The 24,210-nt window shown below is 39.0% G+C and overlaps 2 protein-coding genes across 8 annotated transcripts; one reads left to right on the top strand and one right to left on the bottom strand.

The window, feature by feature from the left end:
- Window positions 1-2: 2 nt before the first annotated feature.
- On the top strand, window positions 3-17,169 carry LOC105200842 (protein unc-79 homolog). Of its 7 annotated transcripts, none has more exons than XM_026130069.2 (48): window positions 3-127; window positions 215-298; window positions 515-634; window positions 779-940; window positions 1,021-1,191; window positions 1,627-1,716; window positions 1,954-2,139; window positions 2,527-2,759; window positions 2,843-3,057; window positions 3,141-3,490; window positions 4,122-4,263; window positions 4,377-4,553; window positions 4,641-4,912; window positions 5,027-5,169; window positions 5,275-5,499; window positions 5,653-5,799; window positions 6,169-6,298; window positions 6,383-6,555; window positions 6,774-6,922; window positions 7,446-7,603; window positions 7,794-7,975; window positions 8,113-8,314; window positions 8,432-8,626; window positions 8,755-8,868; window positions 9,646-9,794; window positions 9,935-10,056; window positions 10,271-10,508; window positions 10,722-10,863; window positions 10,945-11,140; window positions 11,479-11,752; window positions 11,933-12,162; window positions 12,252-12,709; window positions 12,779-12,868; window positions 12,985-13,161; window positions 13,273-13,355; window positions 13,432-13,688; window positions 13,775-13,888; window positions 13,955-14,095; window positions 14,163-14,317; window positions 14,516-14,610; window positions 14,749-15,000; window positions 15,142-15,369; window positions 15,456-15,617; window positions 15,709-15,881; window positions 16,015-16,276; window positions 16,368-16,508; window positions 16,617-16,739; window positions 16,827-17,169. In XM_026130069.2, exons 2-48 carry the CDS (start codon window positions 277-279, stop codon window positions 17,013-17,015), a joined length of 8,409 nt encoding a protein of 2,802 aa, XP_025985854.1. In that variant the 5' UTR covers window positions 3-127; window positions 215-276; the 3' UTR covers window positions 17,016-17,169. The 7 variants fall into 7 exon arrangements, with proteins under 7 accessions (XP_025985854.1, XP_025985859.1, XP_025985861.1 ...); XM_026130074.2 differs by having other exon boundaries at window positions 65-298; window positions 12,252-12,460; window positions 12,533-12,709; XM_026130076.2 differs by having other exon boundaries at window positions 65-298; window positions 3,141-3,451; window positions 8,755-8,826.
- A 164-nt stretch (window positions 17,170-17,333) lies between these two features.
- Window positions 17,334-23,402, bottom strand: LOC105200844 (angiopoietin-related protein 1). The gene is made up of 10 exons (XM_011168606.3): window positions 21,949-23,402; window positions 21,013-21,284; window positions 20,287-20,816; window positions 19,927-20,189; window positions 19,387-19,666; window positions 19,041-19,172; window positions 18,677-18,864; window positions 18,400-18,543; window positions 18,133-18,257; window positions 17,334-17,973 (listed from the first exon to the last, which is right to left on the bottom strand). Exons 1-10 carry the CDS (start codon window positions 22,116-22,118, stop codon window positions 17,867-17,869), a joined length of 2,211 nt encoding a protein of 736 aa, XP_011166908.2. The 5' UTR covers window positions 22,119-23,402; the 3' UTR covers window positions 17,334-17,866.
- Between the last annotated feature and the right edge of the window lie 808 nt (window positions 23,403-24,210).

The following is a 24,210-nucleotide window of genomic DNA, read 5'->3' as shown; positions in this document are numbered from 1 at the left end:
TCGAATGGATCAATACGAAAATGCGCGCACGTCCCGTTTTCCTCTCGCTCACCCTCGCAGCTTGCGATGGCTCGCAGATGACTCCCGTGAGCTCGCCCAGTATGTCCATGTCGAAAAATCGTCGAAGGTATTATCGTTCGAGATAATCCTTCTTGCCGATTCGCATTTTCAATACAATATTTATCTTTACTTTGAATTTTATTGTCAAAATTAGAACGTAACTGCGATCTAATGTATTCTGCTGACACGTGAGAGTGAGCCTATTGGATCATCACAATGGGAACCAGATACGCATCATGTAATTACCATATGTTTACTATACTTTCTTTCTATTAGAAAAAAGAATAAATCCGTTTTTTTTAAATATTTTTATGTATACGAATATTGTATATTTTTTTATGTTATACGATACATTTATTTCTAATTAGGGTTTTAATAAATAGACGTAATTTTCAAATATAGAGAAACAATTAAAAAAAAATGTTAATAATTCTATAAAAATGTTTAATTACAGACAGTTTAAAGCTCGCTAGTCTACATGATGCTTATCAAAGGCTACTTTATGGGTCTCAGCCTATACCTTCTGGTTTAGACATTGCAAACATATTGAAATATTTTTCCCAAACCTTGTTATGTAAGTGATCGAACGAGTTTATTGTGTCTAACAAATTGTTAGATACGTGTGGTTCCTTCTTTATATTATAAGAATTCGTTTCTTAACGTAATCCCTCGAATAATTCGTTCGGCAAATGAAATGTAGCAAGAAAAATTTTTTTAGGTCTTTTAAAAGAATCATCCGTGTCGCCATTCGACATGATCAAATCGCAACAGCTCGATGGAGAACGAATGGCATTGTTCCCAAATTTGGATTACAGACAGCTTTACAACGCGTTGACGCAGATGATCGATGTTGTGCCGTTGATTCACATCGGCCTGCCAGGTTTTATCTTCGAAACATGCTTGCCAAGCAACCCTTAATTCTATGCGCGTAATAAATATAATTTACGTCCACTTTTCTAGCGTTCGGGAAAGCCTTGCTGCAATGTCTAGCGTGCATGTTGCTATTCCTCGATCACGATCTGATCGATAATTTATCGTACTTAACTGCCAGTACGATATCGGTACTTCCCGTGGAGCTGCATGAAGAAATCGTCAATTATCTCTGTTTTTACATTTTACCGTTCACCATCAGTGAGTTTTTCCATTACATTTATACTTGTATTAGTATAGCGTTACCTGAACTTGTATATATTACATATGATAAGCACACATTCACTCGTCTTTCTAAGAGAGAATAACAGCTGCCGGAAGGGAATGTGAGTGTGGAAAGAAAATTTTAGTACTTTACCGATAGGAGCTTTTTTGTTAAATGAAAAATTGGCTTGCCGGCTGAAAAAGACCAGTTTAATGATTAAAGCGTAGAATAGTGCGCAATTTTATTTTAGGATTAATATAATTTCGACACAAGCTTCATTCAGACTTAATGCCTTTATTTTTATGACACTACTTTATCCTTCGGATAAGCTTGTAGCTACAACTATATTTATCAAGATTTAATCATATTAAGCTGTGATAAAGAAAGAAAGAGGGGCAAAATTGTATAAATACAAACATTTAAACTTTCAGCGAGGAAACCCGAAATTGGAGACGAGAGTGCCGCTAGTCAATCAGTGGCCGCTGTTATAATGATGGTGTTTCAGTATTCCAATAATCCAGGTATCACATACAAACATGTGTCACGGGGAAAAGTATAAAATTAATGCTAGTAAAATTATACTATCAGTGTAAAGTATCGAATTAGATAATTAATTTGCTCTAGTATCTTATACGCTTTTCTAAGATCTTTTTTTGTTCTTACAGAAATGTATGTATATGTGTGCTGTGTAAAAAAAAAAGAATATTGAATTTGTAGACATATTTGTATTACGAAAGAGAACATTTTCTCTTTTTCAGCACATCACTGTCAACTGCTGGAGTGTTTAATGGCCCTGAAGCCGGGAGTCGTGAAAGACATACTTTGCGTTATCGCCTACGGCACCGCGTCGGCGAGAGCGTCAGCTGCGAAATTGCTATTTTATTATTGGCCTTCGTTTAATCCAAATCTGTTCGATCGCCGCGCGGTGTTGGTAAAATTTGCTAGTGAGCATTCAGCATATAATTAATAACAATAGTACATTGTTCGTACATGTATATATTTTTTTTACGCGCGGTATTGCAATTTACTAAAGTTCTCAAAACTTTGCTATATTCGTAATACGTTACGTCTTATTATACTCTGAGTCGAAAAAATTATTAAATTTTAATCAATTTTCATTCGAATAGTTGCAATAAAATATTTATTCAAATTTATAATATTTTTGTCTCTCAGTATACGCTTTTTGGTATGCGTGATGTGATTTTGCGCACAGAAAGAAAAAACAATCAAGTATAAAGTATTATACATAATATATCGATATAAATTGCGGGCAAGAAGCAAACAGTTGTCGAGATACGACGTATGTACAAAAGTAATTATCTGCATTTCAGACGATTTCACCCCGTTCGTGTGCCAACGGGATAGCTGTCCGAATGCCGGCAATGCGGAAGCTGCGAAAGTCTGTTACAATCATCACATTTCCATCACGTACGCCGTTGAGTGTCCACCTCCCTTGTACCTTTGTATCGAATGCGCAAACGAGATTCATCGCGAGCATCCGAATCAAATGTTTAACGACATTTTGCATCCGATGCAACAGGTGTCCATGATCTGCGAGAACAAGGTGAGCGCATTGGAGGATGCTGCATGACGCATTCGTTGAAATCGTAAAAATCCAATGAGTTTAATTTCCTGTTTTCGAATCAGAATTGCAGGGGGGCGGACAAATCGGCTATTAGCGTTTGCTTTTCGACGGAATGCGCTAGCTACAATGGAAACCATCCCATAAGATATTGCCAGCAGTGCCACAGTATCCGTCATAACAATCGTCGTGGCGGTGATCACGTTTATCACATGGCACTTCTGCACATCTCGCAGCTGGACCCGCAAACGCAAACTTACATGGTTCAAGCGATCGTCAGGCAAGCTATGATATAAATCGTCAGTGATAAGTTGCGCTGCAAGCTCGGTTCAAGACTAGACGCGACATGTTTTTGTCTTACAGTTTGCTCAAAGAGGCTGAACCAATAAGTATCGATAGCAATCGAGATACGACAGATATAAGTGCTAGTACTAGCAATAAAGGTATGGGATTCGTAGGAAGTAGCAGTGGCGGAAGCGGTGCCGGCGGTATCGGGAGTACGTTCGGTCATTGCGATCCTACGAGCCTGGAGGAACGACAGCTCCTCGGCAGATATGGCGTATGGCTGCTAGTGGGACTTTGTACCCCTAACGAGGATACCCCGGTTGAAATACTGGGCCGTTTATTATCAATGTTATTTCATTGGTTTCATGTCACTGCCTACTGTTTCGATGGTATTGAAAAAAGACTTATACACCTTATCTTTTCTGTTGGTAATTTAACACTTTGCATATATACACTTTACTCAAGTAGACGTAGAGAGCCAGACGTAGGTAGTAGCGTGGTATGTCGGCTAAATATGTTTATGCAAGATGTACAAGGTGTAAGCATCCTCTGTATACACACTGTAACATGTAAAATATATGTTGCTAGCCCTCTCATGTTTGTTTCAAGAGAAATTAATGTTGATATATGTCGAATATCTATCTGTTACCGAAATTAGATCAAAATACGCCTGAAATATTTAGCCGAATTTAATCTATTCCGTGTTCGTACAAATTAAATGAACAGAAAGTATCGATTCGAGACCGTTGATAAAACAAAAATATTGCATGCAACGTGTCAAAGATATATTCATCACACAACTCGACAACATTTGAAATTTGCACTTAAATGTCGAAATGTTGAAAAAAAAAAATGGTAGCCTCGCATTCCTGCATGCCATCAGTTCGGGAAACGATAAATGTCAAATCTGTTCATATGTGTACCGATCGTGTTGTATATGTAGCTAGTAGTTGGTAGTTTAAGCGATAATATTAGTCATAATAGTATTACTCTCAATCGATTTTTATATTTTTACTTTCTCACAATTACATTTTTCAATCAAGATTGAAATTATTGCAGGCCAAGCGGAAAGCGCCCTCGAGAAGTTAAAAACGGAGTACGTTTGCGACTGGCTCTCGGAAGTTATGAAAACGCATTATGAAGTATTCATTTCCTGTCTTCTACCACATCCCGCGGATTATGTCAGGGTCGGAGGTCATTGGTAAGGGAGAGATTTTGCAAAATATATATAAATAAACTGCAGCATTGTAATTACTTACAATTACAATTAAATCACGTTAATATAATTAATATTACCTGTTATTTTATCAAAAGGGAAACCTTGGCTTCACGGACGTCGCATTTGAAAGATGGACTGCACCGGCTGTTCTGTCTGGTACCGTACGAAGTGATTACCCCCGACGTGTGGGATTACGTGATGCCGCATTGGATGGAAGCGGTGGTAAATGACGTTCCGGAAAATGAACTCCAGGAGCTAAAGATAATATTGAGGTACGTGTTTTATCTCGGTAGAATGTTTACGCATTTGAAATTCTCAGTTTCCACGAAAGATATTTCAAGTTTCAACTCGTATTACAGCAAGATCTTGGATCGGGACATGAACTCTTTGGGATTTGACGTGAAGAAAATGTATAACTTTATAGCGAAACGATTCGTCAATACGAGCGCCAAGGTGCAAGAACAGGCCCTTAACTGGTTGCAAACGCTTACTATGCTGGAAATAACGTTACCCCTGGATCAATTGTTTTCGATATTCAGCGACGGAGTTGCCGTTATGCAGACGATGAGCACGGCGGAATCGGAATTACAACCAAGCAAATCTACAAAGGAAGACGACGCAAATATTACATGTACGCAATTAAAATTATTATAATTGTATATCTGTTTTAAACGAAATTCTTGAGGTTTATTATTTAGCTATAGAGATTTGTCGCGTAATCTTAAACGTGTTTCAAAATGTTTAGGTCCCATAGTGGAGAATGATTCCGGAAAATCAACACCACTTTCCGACGATGTAGTGCCAACACCGAGACACATGGAGTTCACGACGAACGCGGAACTTAATTTATCATGCTGTATTCTCATGCTTGATATACTATTGAAACAGGTGAAATGCAAATTTTATAGAAAGAATCATTATAGAATAATCACGTATAAAATTTCTCTTCTCTTATGTAATGAAAAAAATGACGGGAAGCTTTTTCTTCGACAGATGGAACTACAAAATGTAGACAAGCATACCGGAATCAATACAAAGGTTTGCCGAGACGCTTGTCATTTAATGAAGTCCATAGTTGCGTCCAACTGGAACAGTTCTCACGTCTGCGAGACATCAGACGTCGAATGCTCTTATTGCGAGTCGAGGGTAATCTGGCATCAACTATGTCTACAATTGATCACTTACTTGGCACCGGAAAATCCAGCGTATCCTCCGGATGTTAGTTGACTTCCTAATTCGATTTAATTTATAATCATAGCGGTATAATTAAAGCAGAATTAATGCAATGTATATTTCATAAGTAGTATAGTTTGACTTTTTTATCGATATTGATATCGCTTCACGTTAACAAATTTTGTTACATTCTTTTAGACAATCGTGGATGAAAGCGCGGAGGAGAACGCGCGTAAAAGTTCGCCGGAAACGACGAGAAAGGGCGATTCGAAACCAGACGTAGTTATCAACATGCCTGTGCCGGAGATGCATTCTGTTGGCGGAGTCTTAGTTCATATGCCACACGTACGTCTCTCAATAAATAAATTTCAAAAAGGGCAAAACTGTCGAACGCTGATAACGTGTTTGATGTTCGTCTCATTGGCGATGAAATGTTCGTGACTTGATTTATTGAAAAGGGAAAGAGAAAATAAAGAGAAATTTTCTTTTCACGCAATGAGACAAGCATCGCGAAATAATGTCGTTTCTAATGTCACTGCGTATTACACAACTCTATTAATAAAGCAGCATGCTACTTAAAACTGTCTTAATTGTGTATATGTGTCCGTATGCGCTTCTCTCTCTCTGTCTCTTCTTCTACGACACGGCCCGATCACAAAGACACGGTAGGCTAATCTATGTTACCGGAATAGCTATTTTGATCGTTTATGTCAGTTCTTCGAACAGATTATGACAGCGACAGTAGAGACAGTTTCGGAACAGCTGGACCTCGCAGCTATCATGCCAACGGAGAAGATTATGTCCGCCGTCGCGAGAACGGTTACGCTATCGGAAACAGACGTCGGTAAGCCAATACTCTGTGTATCGCACCTCTTCAATAATTATATACTTGACGATAACTATCAGACAAACGCCCACATGCTTTTAGCAACCGCAACGGTGAGCGTGGCGAAACCACATCTGATAGGCGAAAACGACGAACCCGTCAGCTTAAGTCCGGAGGCTGATTCAGAAGACTTTTGGCACACCTCCGTAGGAAAGTTTCGATTCACGATAGAAGAACTACCGGAACAGCTTCAATACATTCACAAACTATTGAAGGTACTAATGATACGTTGCAAATCACGGTGACCAAGCGATACGCGTAGAGTTATGCTTATTAATTGATTTAATAATTGACTGTAGTTAGTTGAGCAATCGCCAGATTGCAAGGCACAACATTCATAGTCTTCTAACTACAAAAATGAATTCTGTACAATCGTCAAAACTACATTTAATTAAGACGATTGAAAATTACTTTCGAAAAATTCTATTTGCAGGAGATAATGACGATCGACAAACCAGACATTCTTTACTACATGCTGCAGTGCTTGAATGTGATGTGCTTGTACGGCGACGCGTTTAATACAGCGGTGAAGGATCATCAAGGATTCTTTATATGGTGCCAAGAGAATTTATTAATAAAAAAGTAGGTATTAGACACGTTGAGGCGCGGAGATAACCAAGTAACGGGAAAACACGAGAACCTGCTTTCAGCCTTCTCAATCATTTATTATCTAACACAGAGATGAAAGACCCATTACCGGTTTACAGATGTTAAAGTCCAGTATTAATCTTTGTGTCTAACAATAATTTTCACAATTTCCAACTTTCACGTGAACTACGCGCCGCATATTCGTCACTCTTTAAACACGGTCCTCAATTGAAATACCGGAATACGTAATATACAAATTAAAGTAACAAACAATTTAATAATACTAATGCTCACAAGTATCCTAAAACACCATAAAGAATTTCTCAAGATCCGTTTGTCTGATCGACGTCGATCTGATTGATATTTCTCGACTTGAAATAGTTATCGACGCCATCAACGTCGAATCAATGTTGATCCGACTTATCGTTTCTCCCTGAGAAGGCCCTTCCATCTTTATGTTTGACATTTTTACCGGTTCCTAATTTCCCTTCATTATTCCCTTATTATTCTATTACAGCTTATGGGAGCTCCTAAACGCAGAGCATTCGCATATAGCACAAGTGACTGTTCCGTTGTTATTACATTGTGTAACGTTACCCTGCGGCACTGATACTTTCTGGCGGCTTGTACAAGAAGAATTTCACAATTCCGATTGGCGCGTTAGATTCGTCGCAGGTAATCACGTATAATATGAACAAACTGACCACCTTGCCTTCATATTATTATTTTAGATTATTAGTTTCTTCGCACTAGCACAGGAACTATTTGAAATGTAGATTATTTTATTATACTTTTCAATTGCTGTATTGTTTATTTCAATGTAGATTAAATTTAAGAAAAAAAGTGGATGTTTTTAATATTTCAGTCGAACGTGTCACGTTAATCGCGAGATTTATGGACTCGACGCCATTGCGAAACATATTGAGTCTTCAAGCTGCATTAGCAAATGCGTTCTGTTACTTAATAACGAGCATGGACGACAATAATGTGTACGTTGCGCAGCGTGCTACCTTGTATCTTGGTACTATTCATGATACAGCAATTAGGGTAAGTGTTTTTTTTTTTTTAATAAAACCTATCCTGTCTTCTCAATATTAATAAATTAATTCGTTCATTATAAAATTTTTAGATTTTGAAGAAAATGATTTTTATATTTAACTTATTATTTATAATTTTATTTTCAGTCGTTAATTTTGTGCTTGGAAACACAATTCGATTCCGTAATCGTCGACCGGCCAATGGTATTGCAATCGCTTTATCAACTACACAATAGTCTTAGTGATCGGCGTATCTTGACGTGGGAATTTTTCTTGAATCGATTTGACACGCTGTTTCTCGAGGCTCAAATCAATTTGGAGAAGTCGGGAGATGTGGCTTACTTGCGCGGTTAGTACCATCGTTCTATTAGCAGAAGTGAGAAAATACTAACGTACGTTACTCGCAAGAGAATCGTGTTGCTCGAGTAAAATGTATCAACGTCCTGAATAAGCTTTTCCATTGAAGATCTAAAGAATACGGATATGAACAGCGAGGTGTTCATGAAGAAATTGCATCGCGCACACGAAGCGTTATCTCAGTCCGACGGTAGCGGGACCAGTTCCGTAAAGACGCTGAGCGCGAGTTTCGGCACCAAGTGGCCTTACAAGCGTACGATGTCCGCGCCCGCGTCGATGATACCTCGACAAGACACCAAGCAAGGTACGTACCCTAAACGCGGTCCCGCTTTTCTCTGGTCCTTATCCCTATCGCCTCTTCGCGCACATCACAGACTATGTCGTACACTGTGTGTTACTTCTCTCCTTTTGTTTTTCGCATCTTTCACGCAGAAAAGGAAAAGGTGTACAGCCGACAGTATTCCGCGCCGATCTTGAAAAGGAAGAGCTCGAGATTCGGACTGGGTCAGTTGCTGGGGTCTACCCCACCTAATAACAGTATTCCAGGTAGAGTAGCGTGTGTTGCCTGCGTAGCTCTAGACGAGACATAAATGTACGCGCAAATATGTTGCTCGTTTGTATTACACGGACTATTAAAGGATGTTAAAGCAATCGACTCCAGACGGATCGTTCGGTCAAATAGGTCGAACGGTAAGTAGCAAAGTTGCAGAATCGGCAGAAAAGCTTTAATCGTGTATGTTAATGTTTGTTCCAAGTGTGACAACTATTGCTTTCAATTGATTCCCTTTACAAACTGACAAAGCGAATCGATCGAGCACGTTAGAAAAGTTCCATAAATTGTTGATGTTTCGTAAATGTACAATACAAGCGATAACGAAGATTTTACAATATTTTACAATTATCCTTTCTTGTTTTGTAAAATACATAGATTTAACTGGGAAGATTTTTTATCTACGAAAAACAAGACAAAAGTGTATTCTTTATACGATATAAACATTAAATTTTCAAGACATGTTTTTCCTTCGTGTATCGCTTCAATTAGCCTTTGCTAATGCATGCTTTTCCTTTGCTGTTTAACGAAGTAAATTTATAATTTACTCAACAGATATATATATATATATATGCTGTTTAACGAAGTAAATTTATAATTTACTCAACAGATATATATATATATGATTAATTCTGTGAATTGTGAAAAGTGACATAGATAGATATAGAAACATAGTCAACATAGATGATTTTTACTTTGTAGATTTTATTCCGTCTTTTTAGCAAATTTTTCTTCAACCTGCGGAACGTAGTTAATATTGAAAAATTTTGCAGATGGTCACGTACATTCGTTGAACATGGTCGACGAAGCTAGCACGTTACCAGGATATACTCACAAAATCGTAGATCTTGAAGAAGCAGATAAAGAAACTATGCATCTACTAGTTTTCCTCTTAATGCAGTTTTTATCACGACAGGATCAGGTATGTCATTAATCAATTCAATCGTAATACAAGAAACGTGGGAAATTATGTATAATTAATGTTAAATATATTTAACTATGATAATACATTCTCTTGATCTTACCTATGCAAATTTATATAAATCGATATTATTTGATCAGGCTTATCCGACGGACGAGAAGCCAATGTCGAAAACACAGGGTATAGTATTGCGGCACTTGTATCTTCTTCTGGGATACAATCAGACTGAGCGCATTTTCCATACCACTCCGCAACGTTTAAGGTGAGATTTTCGTAATTGTTGTTATTAATTATTAATGAGAGCATTTGAATTATATTGAGTAGTTTTTCGAGCACAGTGATGATTGTAAAAGAAATTCTAATCAGACACAAATGAGAATTACTTTCAATTTTGTCAATAATTAATTAAAATGTACGTTAATCGAATTTTTGTGTCAGTTTGTAAAATTTATAATAACAGAATATTAAAATTATAGGCTTTCGCCGGCGTTTAACGTATTCATTGCCAATTTGCCGCAACTGTTAGACCAGAATCATGTGATGGGCTGGCTGATGACGCCGCCAATTCTGGCGATATTACAATATTGCCCTTACCCTCCGCAAACTATACCTCCCGCAACCACCGATCATCAGCCTCCGAATTACAGTCTTTGGTACTTGGAGCCACACATCAGGCGATCTTGGCTGATGTCTCTGCTCGTTATCTTATACAAGGTGAAGAAGCAACGAAAAAAAATAATGAACATATCGTGCGCGTAAAACCATTTGCAAAATGTGATTCTTAGGAATCTACATTTGTGATAAGTGAATTTTTGAATTTGTATTCTTTACGCCTAATAACATAATAAGTGCATATAAACTTTTATGTGATTTAATTATTACAGATTAATTTCTTATATTAGTAATTATAAATCGTTCTCCTGTCAGTGTCAGTACGGGCAACAGCCATGGTGTAATCAGCTTCAAGCGTTAGTGAAGATAGTGTTGAATACCCTCAGTACTCAACATCATCAGTGCAGAAGGATACCAGCAACTATAGTTATGGGTGCGCCGCCTTCCAGATCTCGTGGTGAGAGTTCAAAAAAGTCTAAAAGATGATAAATATATATTGTCTCTCGTAAAGTAATTATAAAGCAATGGATCTCTTCAGATGTGTCTCAACCTTCGCTCGGAGTAGAACACGAGTTGACAACGAACACGATGGGAGAAATAGATACGGAGACCCCGCCGATGCGCGCAATCCCGGTACATCAACGCAGCCCCGGAGGGATGCATGGCCAAATGGAAACCCATTGGGAAGAGAATAACAGTCCAGCTTGTCGCTATTTTAACAAACATTATACCAGGTCGGTAAATTTAGAGTTGCACACTCCTATTGTACTTGAAATAATAGTTTATAACTCTCGTGGATCAAGTATCGCCGCAAGAGATTATGCAATTAAAAAATAGACAAAAAATAAATTTTAAGTAATTATCAGTATTTCTCGGAAAATTATTATTATTGTAATTTTTATACATAATACTTACATAGCAATTAATTTTATTACCTTATCGTTACAACATTCTTTCCAGATGATATATTTAATTGATACCTGTACTGTATTAATATTGTTACACGTGCTTCAGTATTTATTTAAGTAGTGGCATGTTACAATTATTCGCTATTGCGAATGCTTTTGCGAAGCTATTCGATCAATGCGGATGATACGGAGTCTGAGCTGGCAGCGATCCCTGAGAGCCCAAAATCTGACAGCACCTTACATGGCAGCAGCGGAGGATCCCTTGGGGAATTGGAGGAAACGGTTCCTAGAAACGCATCTCTAGAACCACGCATGTCGATCGTTTCGGATGGAACGAGTATGGTCGAATCGAATAACAAAAATATTAACAAGCCAAAGACGGATTCCGTGATGAAGCCTGTATGGTTCTTGGGTGGAAACGAAGAGGAAGTTAGTCAGGTAACCACTGTAATAGATTAATCTACGTAATAAAATGATTTTTGTATACTAGAAAGAACAGATTTTAAATAGGAGGAGAACTTTCGAACTTAAAATTTTTATGGCGGTACTCACCGTTTTTATATGAAATGAATGAAATTTATTCAGCGACCTAAGAGAACGTGTGATTTCTTGCTACAGGGAAATAAAGGTGGCCCTCAAAAGAAATGGAGCGTGTACGAAGGAGTGAAAATGATGGTAACAAGCACATTTCTTACTGGACAACAGGACTCTTCAAGACATTTGCCTAAAACAGCTGTGCCGTCGATGAAAAACGGTAAAGGACACTTGCCTTACAATGGAGACACACCAAAGACATATGATTTATCGAGCGCTTTAGCTATCGCAACCAGCATTTCTCATTTTCAAAGGTACCTGTCGCTTAACGCAATTTTCTAATATAACTCGTATTTATTTTTATTCATATTTAAAAATGTATATTTATATTAAAAATTTTTAGATCCGAATTGCCAAAGGTAAAGGAGACGGAAAAGACTAAGAAAGAAAAGGAGAAAGAAAAGGAAAAGGAGAAAGAGAAAGAGACGGAGAAGAGAAAGGAGAAGGAAGTGGAAATGGAAATGGAGAATGAAAAAGAAAAGGAGAAGGAAAAAGCGCTTGCGAAGGCTTCCGGGACTATCAACAACGTCGAGCCTCTCGCGAAACATTTAGGTAGACAGAAACATGTGGAACAGATCACAATTACAGCGACATCGCCGATTTCACCTTGCCAAGTGATTACAGTGACGAACAGCGATAATTCGAGCTCGCCAGCTTTGAGTTCCTCTATATCGTCGCAAGTCATAAGTACAGAGAATGGACAGCAAACGGGTGATCCTCTTTCAATAAGTCCGCAACCTTTGATGACTACTCCGACCGTCGAACGATTGCTTCCCATTGGTACGACTGCTCGGACGACCGGTAAGCGCAGTTCGTATTATAGTTTTATTATTATAATTAATAATAAGTAAGGTAAACAATTTCTTGCAGGATCGCGAACTGCGCAACGTGTATTAAGATGCGAGGACACGTATGGCTCTCCGGAATCGCCATTGTCAAAAATGGACATTCTGACAGTCAGTAAGTAAACGGTTCAGAGCTGTAATAGAACAAATAATTGATGAAGCGAGCAAAAAGTAAAATGGAAAGCAGACTGTCTAATCTAAAAGAAACTCAAGTTGATCGTAATTTTACAGGTTCCTCGTTCGAGCAAGATAGCGAGACTTGTTTGTCCAGCGATATTACGAGTCCGCATAGCGTTTCCCAACTGGAATTTCCAACGCCAGAACGATTACTGCCGGTTGGTCCTCAGAGAGATTTCCCCAGTTTAGTCGAGCGAGTACGTCAAGCGCTTAATGTTTCAGATATCGAAGGTTTGTACGCGATCTTATGACTTTTTGCGAAAAAAAATATCCATGTATCAAGCGTAACGTTTTATCAAATCGTTTCTTACTAATAAACGTTTTGAAATATTTCTCTATCAGATAATAAGTCGAGCGAAGATGCGAAGCGTGACGTACGCGAGCTGACACTCGTAAAGCAGGATAGTGGGGGATCTGACAATATGGTAAGAACAAACGTACAGGATAGGCACTTACTTTGTAAAAATAAAAACATCTTCAATTTATTGTGCTTATCCACAGTCAACGTCACTCGTACCGACGTGCAATGAGCTCGTTAATTCGAGTAGATCGCCAAGTCCGAGGAGGCTGATTAAACAGGTGGCCTTGGAATTGTCTCCGCCAGCGATCGATCCCGGAGATTTCGTCTCGAAAATAGCAGACTACGATCAGAGGATTAAATCGAAGGATCAATTTCGGATTCAACGTGACAGAGTGAGAAAGATCATCGCTATAACGGATCAAGATACGGTTACTCACGCGAGGCGAGCGGAGTCCTGGTAAATTCCTTACGTTATCGGTACTTTTTCCAAATTATTCGCACAGTTATCACATTTATAATCCATACTGCATTTGTCTCTAATAGGTCGGGCACACAAGCCCAACAGAATTTAGATTATGTCTCTCAACAAGCGTATCATGCGGATTTCAATTTAAAGCAGAGCTTATTTCGCATCGGCGATGATTGCGTTTATGACAGGTATAGCTTAGCACGCTGGATATTATTAAGATTGTATTGAATTTGATTTGATTGACGTTATTTCAGGTGTTCGGAGTGCGGAACCATAAGAGAAGAGTATTCCGACGAAGAGCTCGGATTGTGTATAATAACGTTGGGAACGTTCATTCATCGAGAGCCATCTCTAGCGGCGCCGTTATTGCCAGAAATACTCGGCGTGGTTACCAAGTAAATACTATCTTTACATTTTTTTAAATCAACAAAATAAAGTACTAACGCATTGCCCGTTGTCTAGGGTTGCTCTTCACGCGATGTATCCCTGGCAAAGCGAGACGAATATGCACCTTCCAGGTGGTGCGGTCAGCGTAGCGCACCAATTTCTCAGATGCGTTCTCCATCAATTAGCGCCTAATGGAGTGTTTATGCAAATGTTTCAGACTCATTTGAATGGTAAGAATATTACGCTGATAGACTAAATGGCTCAATTTAAATAATTCTCCTAATTTTCAATATAAACTTTGTGCTACAAATAAGTTGTCTTGTAATTGTCACACGTATTTTTTAAATGCAGTTCTTTTTCAATCTCTTCGAAAGTTTTTCAATAATAAGAAGTTTGATTTTTTGTTATTATATTCTTTTAACTTGTAGAAACGACAAGACTACAGTTTTTCAAAAGTGTTGCGCAAGCCTTGATTGATTTTAACGAATTGAATCCGATCGCGCCTTTGCAGTTGTTGCTCGAGGTGAGAAAACAATTTGATTACGTATGTACGTAAAAAATAAATTCTCAATTGTTTTCTGTAGATTTACTAAATATATATTTTTTACGTAGAAACGTATAAGAGAATAAATTATACTTGTCTTATAAAATCCGGTTTCAGACGCTAAACATGAAGAAGTCGTTGTCGCTGGAACGGCTGCCAATAATATTATATAATATCGCGTGCTACTTGGATTGTTTGCCATTGGAAGCGGGATTAGGTCCTGCTGCGGCTACATGGAGTGGACTGCTGACACAGTTCGATGGATTATTTCGAAGACTCGTTCTTATGCTCCCTTCTATCGATGATATCACCCCTCTTTTGAGAATAATGATTTCGATATTAAAAGTCCCAGGAATTCAACAATCGAAGGTACATTAATTAATAAAATTATATAAGATTCTCTCTCTTCTTTGATTAAAAGTAATTACCGATTAAAAATAATTTATGTCATTTTTTAAACGACTTGCGCGTTATCATTTGAATTAGCATTATATCTCAATGTTGTTTTAGGGAATGCTGGATCCATTCTCCAAAGTATTAAGTTACGCTATACAAAACTCAACATTGCAATATAATTATTTAACGGATTTATGCTACTTGTGCCATAGAGGATTTACTCGTGATCGCGACAAACATTTTTTCGGGAGAACGATTGTGTTTGAATTAATTCAGGCAATTAAATTTAAAATTACAATACCGGACTCGAATTTTTTGCTACTTCTTCAGTTTGTGCTCCAGGTGAGTAATCGTAATACATGTAATTTAATTGTCCTCTAATTTAAAAAAATGATGAAGAGATATTAATTATAACGTGATTAATGCAGGATATTGGAGGATCCTTGCCTAATAGTGTGTTTGCGATGGAAAATAATATTCAAGCAGACGTGTCGCCGATCTACAACACCAATGCCTCTGAATCATTAAAGAATCAGTTGTCGGATGTCCTCGAATTTTTAACTGATTTTCATACTTTAAGCAAAATTAAGGTAATACGTTTGGCATGCGTCGCAAGTTAATAAGATGATACTGCGAAATTGATTTTTGTCGTTACTCAAAGAGTTCCTTTTTTTTCCTCAGAGTTACAGCAAAGGTATGCAAGCGGGATTAAACGAGGACACGATAGGCGGGATGCTAAAATGCGGCCTCGCTCAATACGTAGCTTTAGAAATTACGAGAGGCAACAATAGGGAAAACAGAGCTGTCGCGCGTTACTTGCCGTGGTTATACACCGCACCGTCTATAACGCAAGGGTAAGATATACCTCTACCGCTACCAGACATCTCTCTTGTTAACTTTAGCATTTTCTGTCATTAATAAAATTTTATGAAATTAATCAAGAAAGGTAATTAAACGTGAACGTTTTTTTTTCCTTAAACATTTCAGAGCTCGCGAATACGTTGATTGCATCGGCCACATCAGACTCTTATCCTGGCTGTTACTGGGATCGCTTACGCACATAGCTATGTACACTGGCAACAATAACAGTCATTCTCATTCAACGGTACCGTTGGCGCAACCGATACCTCAAGAAGTATCTTGCCACATCGCGGATCATATACAAGTCATTTTCTCGGGGTTTCCAGAACAATCGAAAAACTCAGTCCTCCATATGTCGTCGCTCTTCCACGCGTTCATTCTCTGCCAAGTATTTATACCTTGGATTGTTACATATTTTCGTTACATTCGTAACGAATATATTGAATTTGCATTAAGAGGGTGTTACGTTACATTTCTAGCTTTGGACGATGTATTTGGAAGAAATGTCGAAGAACAACGCGACGAACAGCGAAAGTCACAACATCACCATGAACATCTTGTTAGAATTTTGGGGCAAGATAACGACGTGCATTTTGCGACTTATTGCTTCGTCGAAAGCTGTAAGTGTATTTCTCGAGACTCGATGTTTGAGTTCTACCTGTTTTGAATTGAATGCATTTTTGAAACGAGCTCGAGGCAACGACATGAAAAGACAATTTAATTTTTAGCTGTCTGAAATGCTGAATTTGCATTTCTTAAGCTTGTTGGAGTCATTGTTGGAATGCGAATCGATTGTGCTGAGTAAATTACTACCTCTATGGAATTCCATATTATTTTCTCATCATGTACAGGTAAGACCAAAGAAATAAAACCGAACAATTGGGTACAGAGAGACAAATCGCCTTGATTGTTGACTTATTCTATTTTTTTTTTTTCAGCTACCAGGGCACTTACAAATGCGATTGCAGAATTGCCGCGATTTCTCACCAAACAGAATGGCGGAGCATTTCATTTCTAATCGAAGAGAGTCAAACGCGATTCTCCTACGATGGTTACATCGTTTGCAGTTTAAGATGGGCCAAATAGAAATGCAATCTTCTACCGCCACGCAATTCTATTCTATCTAAAGAAAAAGGAAACAAAGAGCTTAAAAACCGTTTACAAGTTAGACGTCCTATATTGATCAAATGAGATAAAATAAGTAGATCAAATAAAATGGGGCATTGCAAAAGTAGTTCTTTAAATTATAACTATTATAATTTTAATAAATCGTTAACAAAATTCAGGCGTTGAATATTTTATATATGCATAAATATTTATTTTACAGTTATCATAATTATTATGTTCAAATACCTCTCAATTATCGTAATCCAATTTTTAATCAATTTTGTATTTTGAGTTCTTATTTTTATTCTAAAATTAATGAAATTGATGCAGATGAAGAATCTTATTGAAAAATAATTTTTATTGATATTTTATACAGTATTATTTTACTATGTCAAATGCAAAGAAAATTTCAGTTGCAATCTTTTGAAATTATTAAATATAGATACAGTGATGAAAAAAATGATTGAGAAAAGTGCTTAAAAATTCCATATTAATAGCGTGTTTATGCATTTGCAATACATAATTTAATGCTCGATTCTGTCGTGGCGCTAACATCACGGCAGTTTGCGACAACTGAGAAATTTACCATTATTTTATACTTTTACGCGACACGTCAGACAAGTGTTTCAGTTTGTCGCATATTTTACAGATTTTATGGTTATGAAATCATTTATATTTTTAAGAGAAGACTAAAAAATTAAGTTGTACGTAACAATGAATTTATTGCATGTCCTTTCTCGCCTCTGGCATCATACAACCAATATGGCGCCGCGAGAGAGTCGAGCCTTAAGTACTATGTGCAAGGTTGTTATTTAATAATCGCGTAAGAAATTTCGATGTTAACGTTTCAAACTTAACACAATTTCAATAATTATACCGTTGTCGTCGTCGTCGTTGTCGATAGTCCTTTTGGTTTAATCATCATCGATGCACGTTTTAGAGTATAATCCCATCCTCTCCAACGGAACCATACGATACCTTTAATAAGAATATAATTTTTATTTGTTAACGCAGACTATGTGTGTGAAAATTTAACTTTAATCTTTTTACAATTTCAAATCTCTATTTTGTTAATTAAAAAGCACAAACGTTTTTTTTTTTAATTTTAATATTTGCATTAGCAACTTATAAACATACCTTGTCGCGCAGTAATATCTTGTGGATCATTTAAATAAAGACCATTTAAGCCACGCCCACATGATTTCCACCACCAACCACCCTTGAGCATCGAAGCACAATTCAAGGATGATCTATCGTTATCCCTAAAAGTATAAATATCTCTAAATACGGTAAGTTCTCACGGTAAACATATCATTTTGCATGTCGTGATGACATAAGAAGATAGATTTCATTTATTATATAATAAATGTTCCATGTTATTTATTATGTAAGAAGTAATTGTACCTGTTGTACGTAGAGAATGGGCTATTGTTTGATCCGTACCAAGGATCATTCAATGAATCTCCGGCGTTTCCATCGTACCCGTCTATCTCCAATTTATAATACTCTCCTTCTGAATAAATCTTAAAATGCGAATACTGTGCATACCTAACAAAATCAAATTACAACACTCAATTGATTTGTTCTTGCACGATCTACTGCTAGTACAAAAACTGTAAAGTTATGCATTCATTGTTAGCAGCTATAGGCGATAAAATCAATCTACAGTTTAGGCGTATACCTTTTGTTACCTTCGAAGTCCTCAAGTTCAACTCTGAGCATGTAGTCTTCATTATTCGTTAACATGTATATGTTTTCATTGCCCAGCCAAAATTCTTTAGCGGGATCCCCAAATCCGTTTTTATAATCTGCCCAATCTCTGTTAAAGTTCTCTTTTGGCTCTCCAAATTCATCTCTTCTTTGAATAACCTTTAAATGAAAATTTGTTGTAAATCCTATTAACCGTTACGCGTTCTCTCACTACATTTCTTACTCCATTTCCCGATAACATGAATTTTAATCCCATCATATATATATATATATATATATATATATATTATATATATATATATATATATATCGTTTGATATTAATAATAAACTCACCGTCCAGCCACCATCGGCAATTTCCTGTTCGCAATAGACTTTAAGGAACCAGTACGTCGTGCCGCGTATTTGCAGGTAGTATACTCCACTGTCTCTCATTCCTCCGTTTAATAAATCCACGCAAGAATATCCCTAAATTCACAAGAGATGTAGAAGATAACAATAAAATTAAAAGTCAATATTTATGGATATTCAAATATCGAAAACCGTCTTCTCTTCTGCTACCTCTCTAGAATACATCTCGCGAATAATTTCTGATAAAATTATGGAAAAATGTATCGGAATATCTTAAACGATATTTCAAAATATTTCGAAAAGAGGCGAACCGTACGAAACATTAAAATACCTTGACATCCTTATAATTAATTAATACGTCGCTTGTGAAAGTGGAATTCGCTAAACTCGGTTTGTTCTTAACACTCGGGAATATCACTCCCCGATTTCTGCTATTTGGTCTCGCGGTACTCGAAGACGTCGCCGTCATGGGTGTCGTGGAGCTGGTGGGATTGTTCGAGGGTGAACCGACGGACGATATCGATGTCGTAGTTGACAAGGGCGGCGAGGCGGTAGTGGGTAGCGTAGACGTGGGCATCTCCGTTACAAAATCTTCCGTTACGCTTACGTATCTTGGAATAAATGACATGAGAATTAGCTCAAGACGTTTTTGTTTCGTTGCGTTGTAGAAAGTACTTTTGATTAACCGGAGAAATTCGTGGAAAGTTTTTCGTTAAAGAACAATTAAGTTGCACAATCAACGGTCACACCTACTTTATTAAATCGAATGCTGTTACGAAAACTGCTATTAATACGTATTGTCAATATTTTATAAGCATCACGTAATCCACGATAATCATTCGGAAAATTATTTCACGTAAGAAATTCTTACCTGCTTGGATCATATTCAACGAGCCGATCGATTGTCGGATCCAGTAACAGTTCAGCTGGAATCGGGCGTTGCGCGAGAGTGGCCACATCGTCCTCTTGCTTCCTCAAGCGGCTTTCGACGCCCTCCAGATTCTCAATGATCTTATTTGTTTTTGATCTTAGATCGGCGTGAATTTCGCTGATCGCTCTCTCTTGCCTCTGAGTCTGAGTAAGTAGTTCGTCGGATTTTGGCAGCAGGTCGTCCACCGAACTCTTGGTCCCCATCTAATTTTATTTAAATTAACATTACATTATTTTTTTTTTTCACATCATCGATTGATCAAGATATCAATTTTTTTTTACTTTCATATTCGAAACGTACCACTACGTTCCAAACTTGATCCATTTTTTCAGAGACGGTAAGCATCGGATACATCTGCTCGACAAGACGATCGATTTTGCTTTGTTTCGTCGGGGCCTCGGTCGTAGTTAAATTAAGACGATCATGCCGATTGTTCTCGTATTTTTTCTCGACAACAGCTTCGTGCACGTCAGTAATCATATTGTACACCGCTCCGAGATTATCCGACATTAGATTCATGTGGAACTGAAGCTTTCTATCCATATTACCTGTCGCTTGCTTAAGATTCTCAATCTCGATCGTCATATGGTTCATCACCTCGTTACTCATAGCCTTGGTGATCTCGATGACGCTCATACTGACGGGCTTCTTTTCACTCGCCTCGGCATTTATATCGTCGTTTTGTAAGAAATTGTTGTCGAGCTGATTCTTAAGATTGACGAGCTTGTGATCGATATCGGAAACTTTCTGATCCAGGGAAATCAATTTTTCGCCAAGGGTTTCCGGAGCTTGATCGTTTTGATCGTGATGAATCACGCGTATCAATGGGGCTGTAACGTTTGTAACAATCAGTTTGAGTTATCTCTATCGCATCCACGCTGTTGCGTACATTTCGATAGCTCGTAAATATCTCAAAGCAGAGTGATAGAATTTTTTCTTTTGCGTTTCGCGTGCGAAAGAAGAAATCGAGATCAGCCAGATGGGTTGTTACAAACAACTCCGGCAAATTATGTATCGCATACTTACGATCTTCCGCATGACCTCCGCTTTTACTTTCGGCGATCCTCGATGCGGCTTCCGTGGATATGATGGGATACGCGTTGAAAAGCTTCAAATCTAACGTCCTAAGTTTAGTAATGACCGCATCTGTCTTGTCAATGTTATCGTTTACGCGTGAGTCTAAAGCCTCTACTCTTCTCATCAAATGCTCCACCGCCTTATCTAAATTCTCGATTCGCTGTAACTTGGACTCCAAAGTCGATACTATTACTTCGAAGACGTTGAAGAGATATTGCTCTCTGCAACAGATAATATTCATCGTCTTCCTTTTACTTCGTATCTTCGACATACTTTTGGCATACTCGCTGTCCAGCAAACGAACGTTTTCCACAATCATAAAGTAAATCATTGAAATATTTCTTCTCACGTTTTTCTCATTATTACGAAATAAATATTCGTTAATCGGTTTACCATTAGTAAACGAATTGGCAGTTACATTATAATTTTATCGTCGAGAAATTACTTAATTATCCCGCTCGTTATTACGTTAAATGAAGAGGAGAGACTCGTTGCGGTATCGCGAATCAAATATTTGCCACGGCTCTCGATCGTTCTACTGAAGATACATCGCATTTAGTGTCATTAACGTGAAGCTACAACATCGCGTGATGCACGGTTATGAATACATTCGCAAACTAAATGGAAAGTTTCGTAAGCGGAGTATCGGCAAGCTTTGGGAGTATGATCGACTGGTTTACGTAACGAGCGGTAAACTGTTTGGTTCTCCCGTCTATAAGAGACCTGTTATTACGGTTTATTTTGTACTTTATCTCGCTCGTAAAACGAACGAACGAACGAACGAAACCGAGAGATGTTCGCGTTCGAGTGAAAAGAAATATGAGACGGGAAGGAAATGATCGCGAAGAGGTGCGAGAAGAGGGCCTCCTCTCTAAATTATCTCACCTATTTCGCTGCAAATTGCGAGAAGATTGCTGCAGCGTTGCGCCGGTGCTGTTATGGCTCGCACTACGCGTGCCACGCTGATCGGCGGATGTTCGAGGTAGTCTAGAACTTCCCGCTAAGACGAAGCCCAAAACGCAACATAACGCGATAACCAGCACCGTTCGTTTCATAATTGCAGTGTCCTGCGAACAGCTTGAGTTTCGAAAAGCCTCGGGCGACGATCGGACTATGCGACTACGTTTGAGGACGTAGGAGCATAGTTACGTACATACAACAGGTACAACACGTATACGCGAAAAAAAAAACTCATTCGATCCACCTTTCCAATTCCTTTATGCTTCTTCTCTCCCTTTCTTCCGTTCTGTATTATTAGCCTCGTCGCATGCGTGGATGTACATTCAACTTCCAATCCACGCTCTCATTTATCGCACTTGAATTTATCACATAGTGTCGCGAGGATGCGAATAAAGTCGCGATTGAAATTCATCTGCGTATTCTACCCGGCCGCGCATAACTCCAAGGACAAGGACTTCGATTTATGCGCGAATCGTTTAAACTTTTCCGCACGGATCCGTAGGCAGCTTGGCATACATGCGGAATGAACGTGACATATCTTCCGAAGGTGTCAACGCATCGCGAGCAATTTTCACTCGAAAGTAAAAACACAGAAAAATTATTATTACGTATTATTGTTATCGATAGGATTTTCCACGTTACACTTGCCCGGTATCTTCGGAAAGACAGTTTCGATATTCGCGCGCACGTCCACTCCGGTCTCAAAAGCGGAAAACTAACATAAGATTACGGAAATGCCACTTGGAACACTTTGCGTTACTGTACGAGGAAGGATGATGTCCTAATTTAATGAGATTGACTTCGCTTCACTTTGGGCCGCCAATTTGTATCGCTATCCGTGACGATGGATTCTCCGTCTCTCGGTTCTTCCTTTTTCTTCCTTCCTCTTCTGCTCGCTAATAATCTGGTAGCTCTCGTGTCGTCCCGTAGATCGAATCCTTCAAAAATAGTCGCAACGTGAGGGACGGCTGACGACCGGGAAGATTGATTATGATGAAAGAGCGTCGGACAAGTGTGTAGAAAGTCGCGATTGAGATATTGCGTATGCCGTGGATGAGTCAACTCGCGCGTCGATACGAGAACTAATTAGCGAAGCGATTAGAGCGGATCTCTTTTTTTTCTATTTTCTCTTTCTCTTTTTCCTTTATAGCGCGCCGACCGCGGCCGTGGAACCGGTCGATTGGAGCCGTACGGGTATGTTACATCGCACGATCGGACGGAACAACGCGCGCTACGGCATGGCATACGGTCGGTCGCGGATAGCCGACGAGAGCACGACGGGCACGCAGTTTTCGGTCAACTGTAAGACTTACTTTCACATTAAAGTGGCCGCGCGTTCGCGCGCGCGAACGTACGGCCGAGCGGGCGAGCGGGCGAGCGAGCGAGCGTGCGAGCGTGCGAGCGAGCGAGCGAGCGAGCGAGCGCACTCGACAGTCGCGACAGCCGCCGCTCGTGAAACCCTTTCCTCCCCCGCTACCGCTGCTTCTCGGACTCTCACTACCATTCCTTTTCAACTTGGAGAACCGGCGACGGCGGCGGCGGCGGTCCTGGTCCCATTCTCCAGTCTCGGTCGACCTGTACAGGTGGCGGTGAACGCGGCGAAAGGGTGGGGTGTAAGACCCCACGGAACCCGGACCCGGGGGAAGCCTTTCCCCAGGTGTGCTTGCCCACTCCGCGCTGCCTGGCTGCCGTGCGCAGCGAGTTGCGACCGGGAACCTTTGCAGAAAACGAAACCGAGAGTGCCGGAATGAAAGGGGACCGCGCGTTGCGTCGCCCGTCCGGTTATGGATTTTCATTCAGGAAATACACACACACATACACACACCGCGCCCGTCCGCTTCAAATCTCTTCGGTGCCGATTATCGTAACGCTTTGTTCTCAGGACCCTTCGCCTTCGCCCGGACCCGCACGCCAACGAGAGCGTTCTGCAATATCGAGATCGAGGAGTACGAGATAACAGTTTCTTTTTTTTTTCAACATTTTTCCCTCCCTGCATATTTTGCAAAATGCAATTCGCTAAGTGCGAGCGTCGAACTCACTGTTTAAGTGAGTTCGACGCCCGTACTTGGCGAATTGCATTTTGTATTTCTTCACAACAACTAATATTTGCTCTGGTTCTCTTTGCCGTTGAGAGAAAAAAAAAATAGGAAGAAACTGTGCAAGGAGTTCAGCTGGAAGAAATTGTGC

The sequence above is a fragment of the Solenopsis invicta genome, chromosome 2, assembly GCF_016802725.1.
Source record: "Solenopsis invicta isolate M01_SB chromosome 2, UNIL_Sinv_3.0, whole genome shotgun sequence".
NCBI classification, from domain to species: domain Eukaryota; kingdom Metazoa; phylum Arthropoda; class Insecta; order Hymenoptera; family Formicidae; genus Solenopsis; species Solenopsis invicta.
This window is presented reverse-complemented; position numbering and strand designations above follow the sequence as displayed.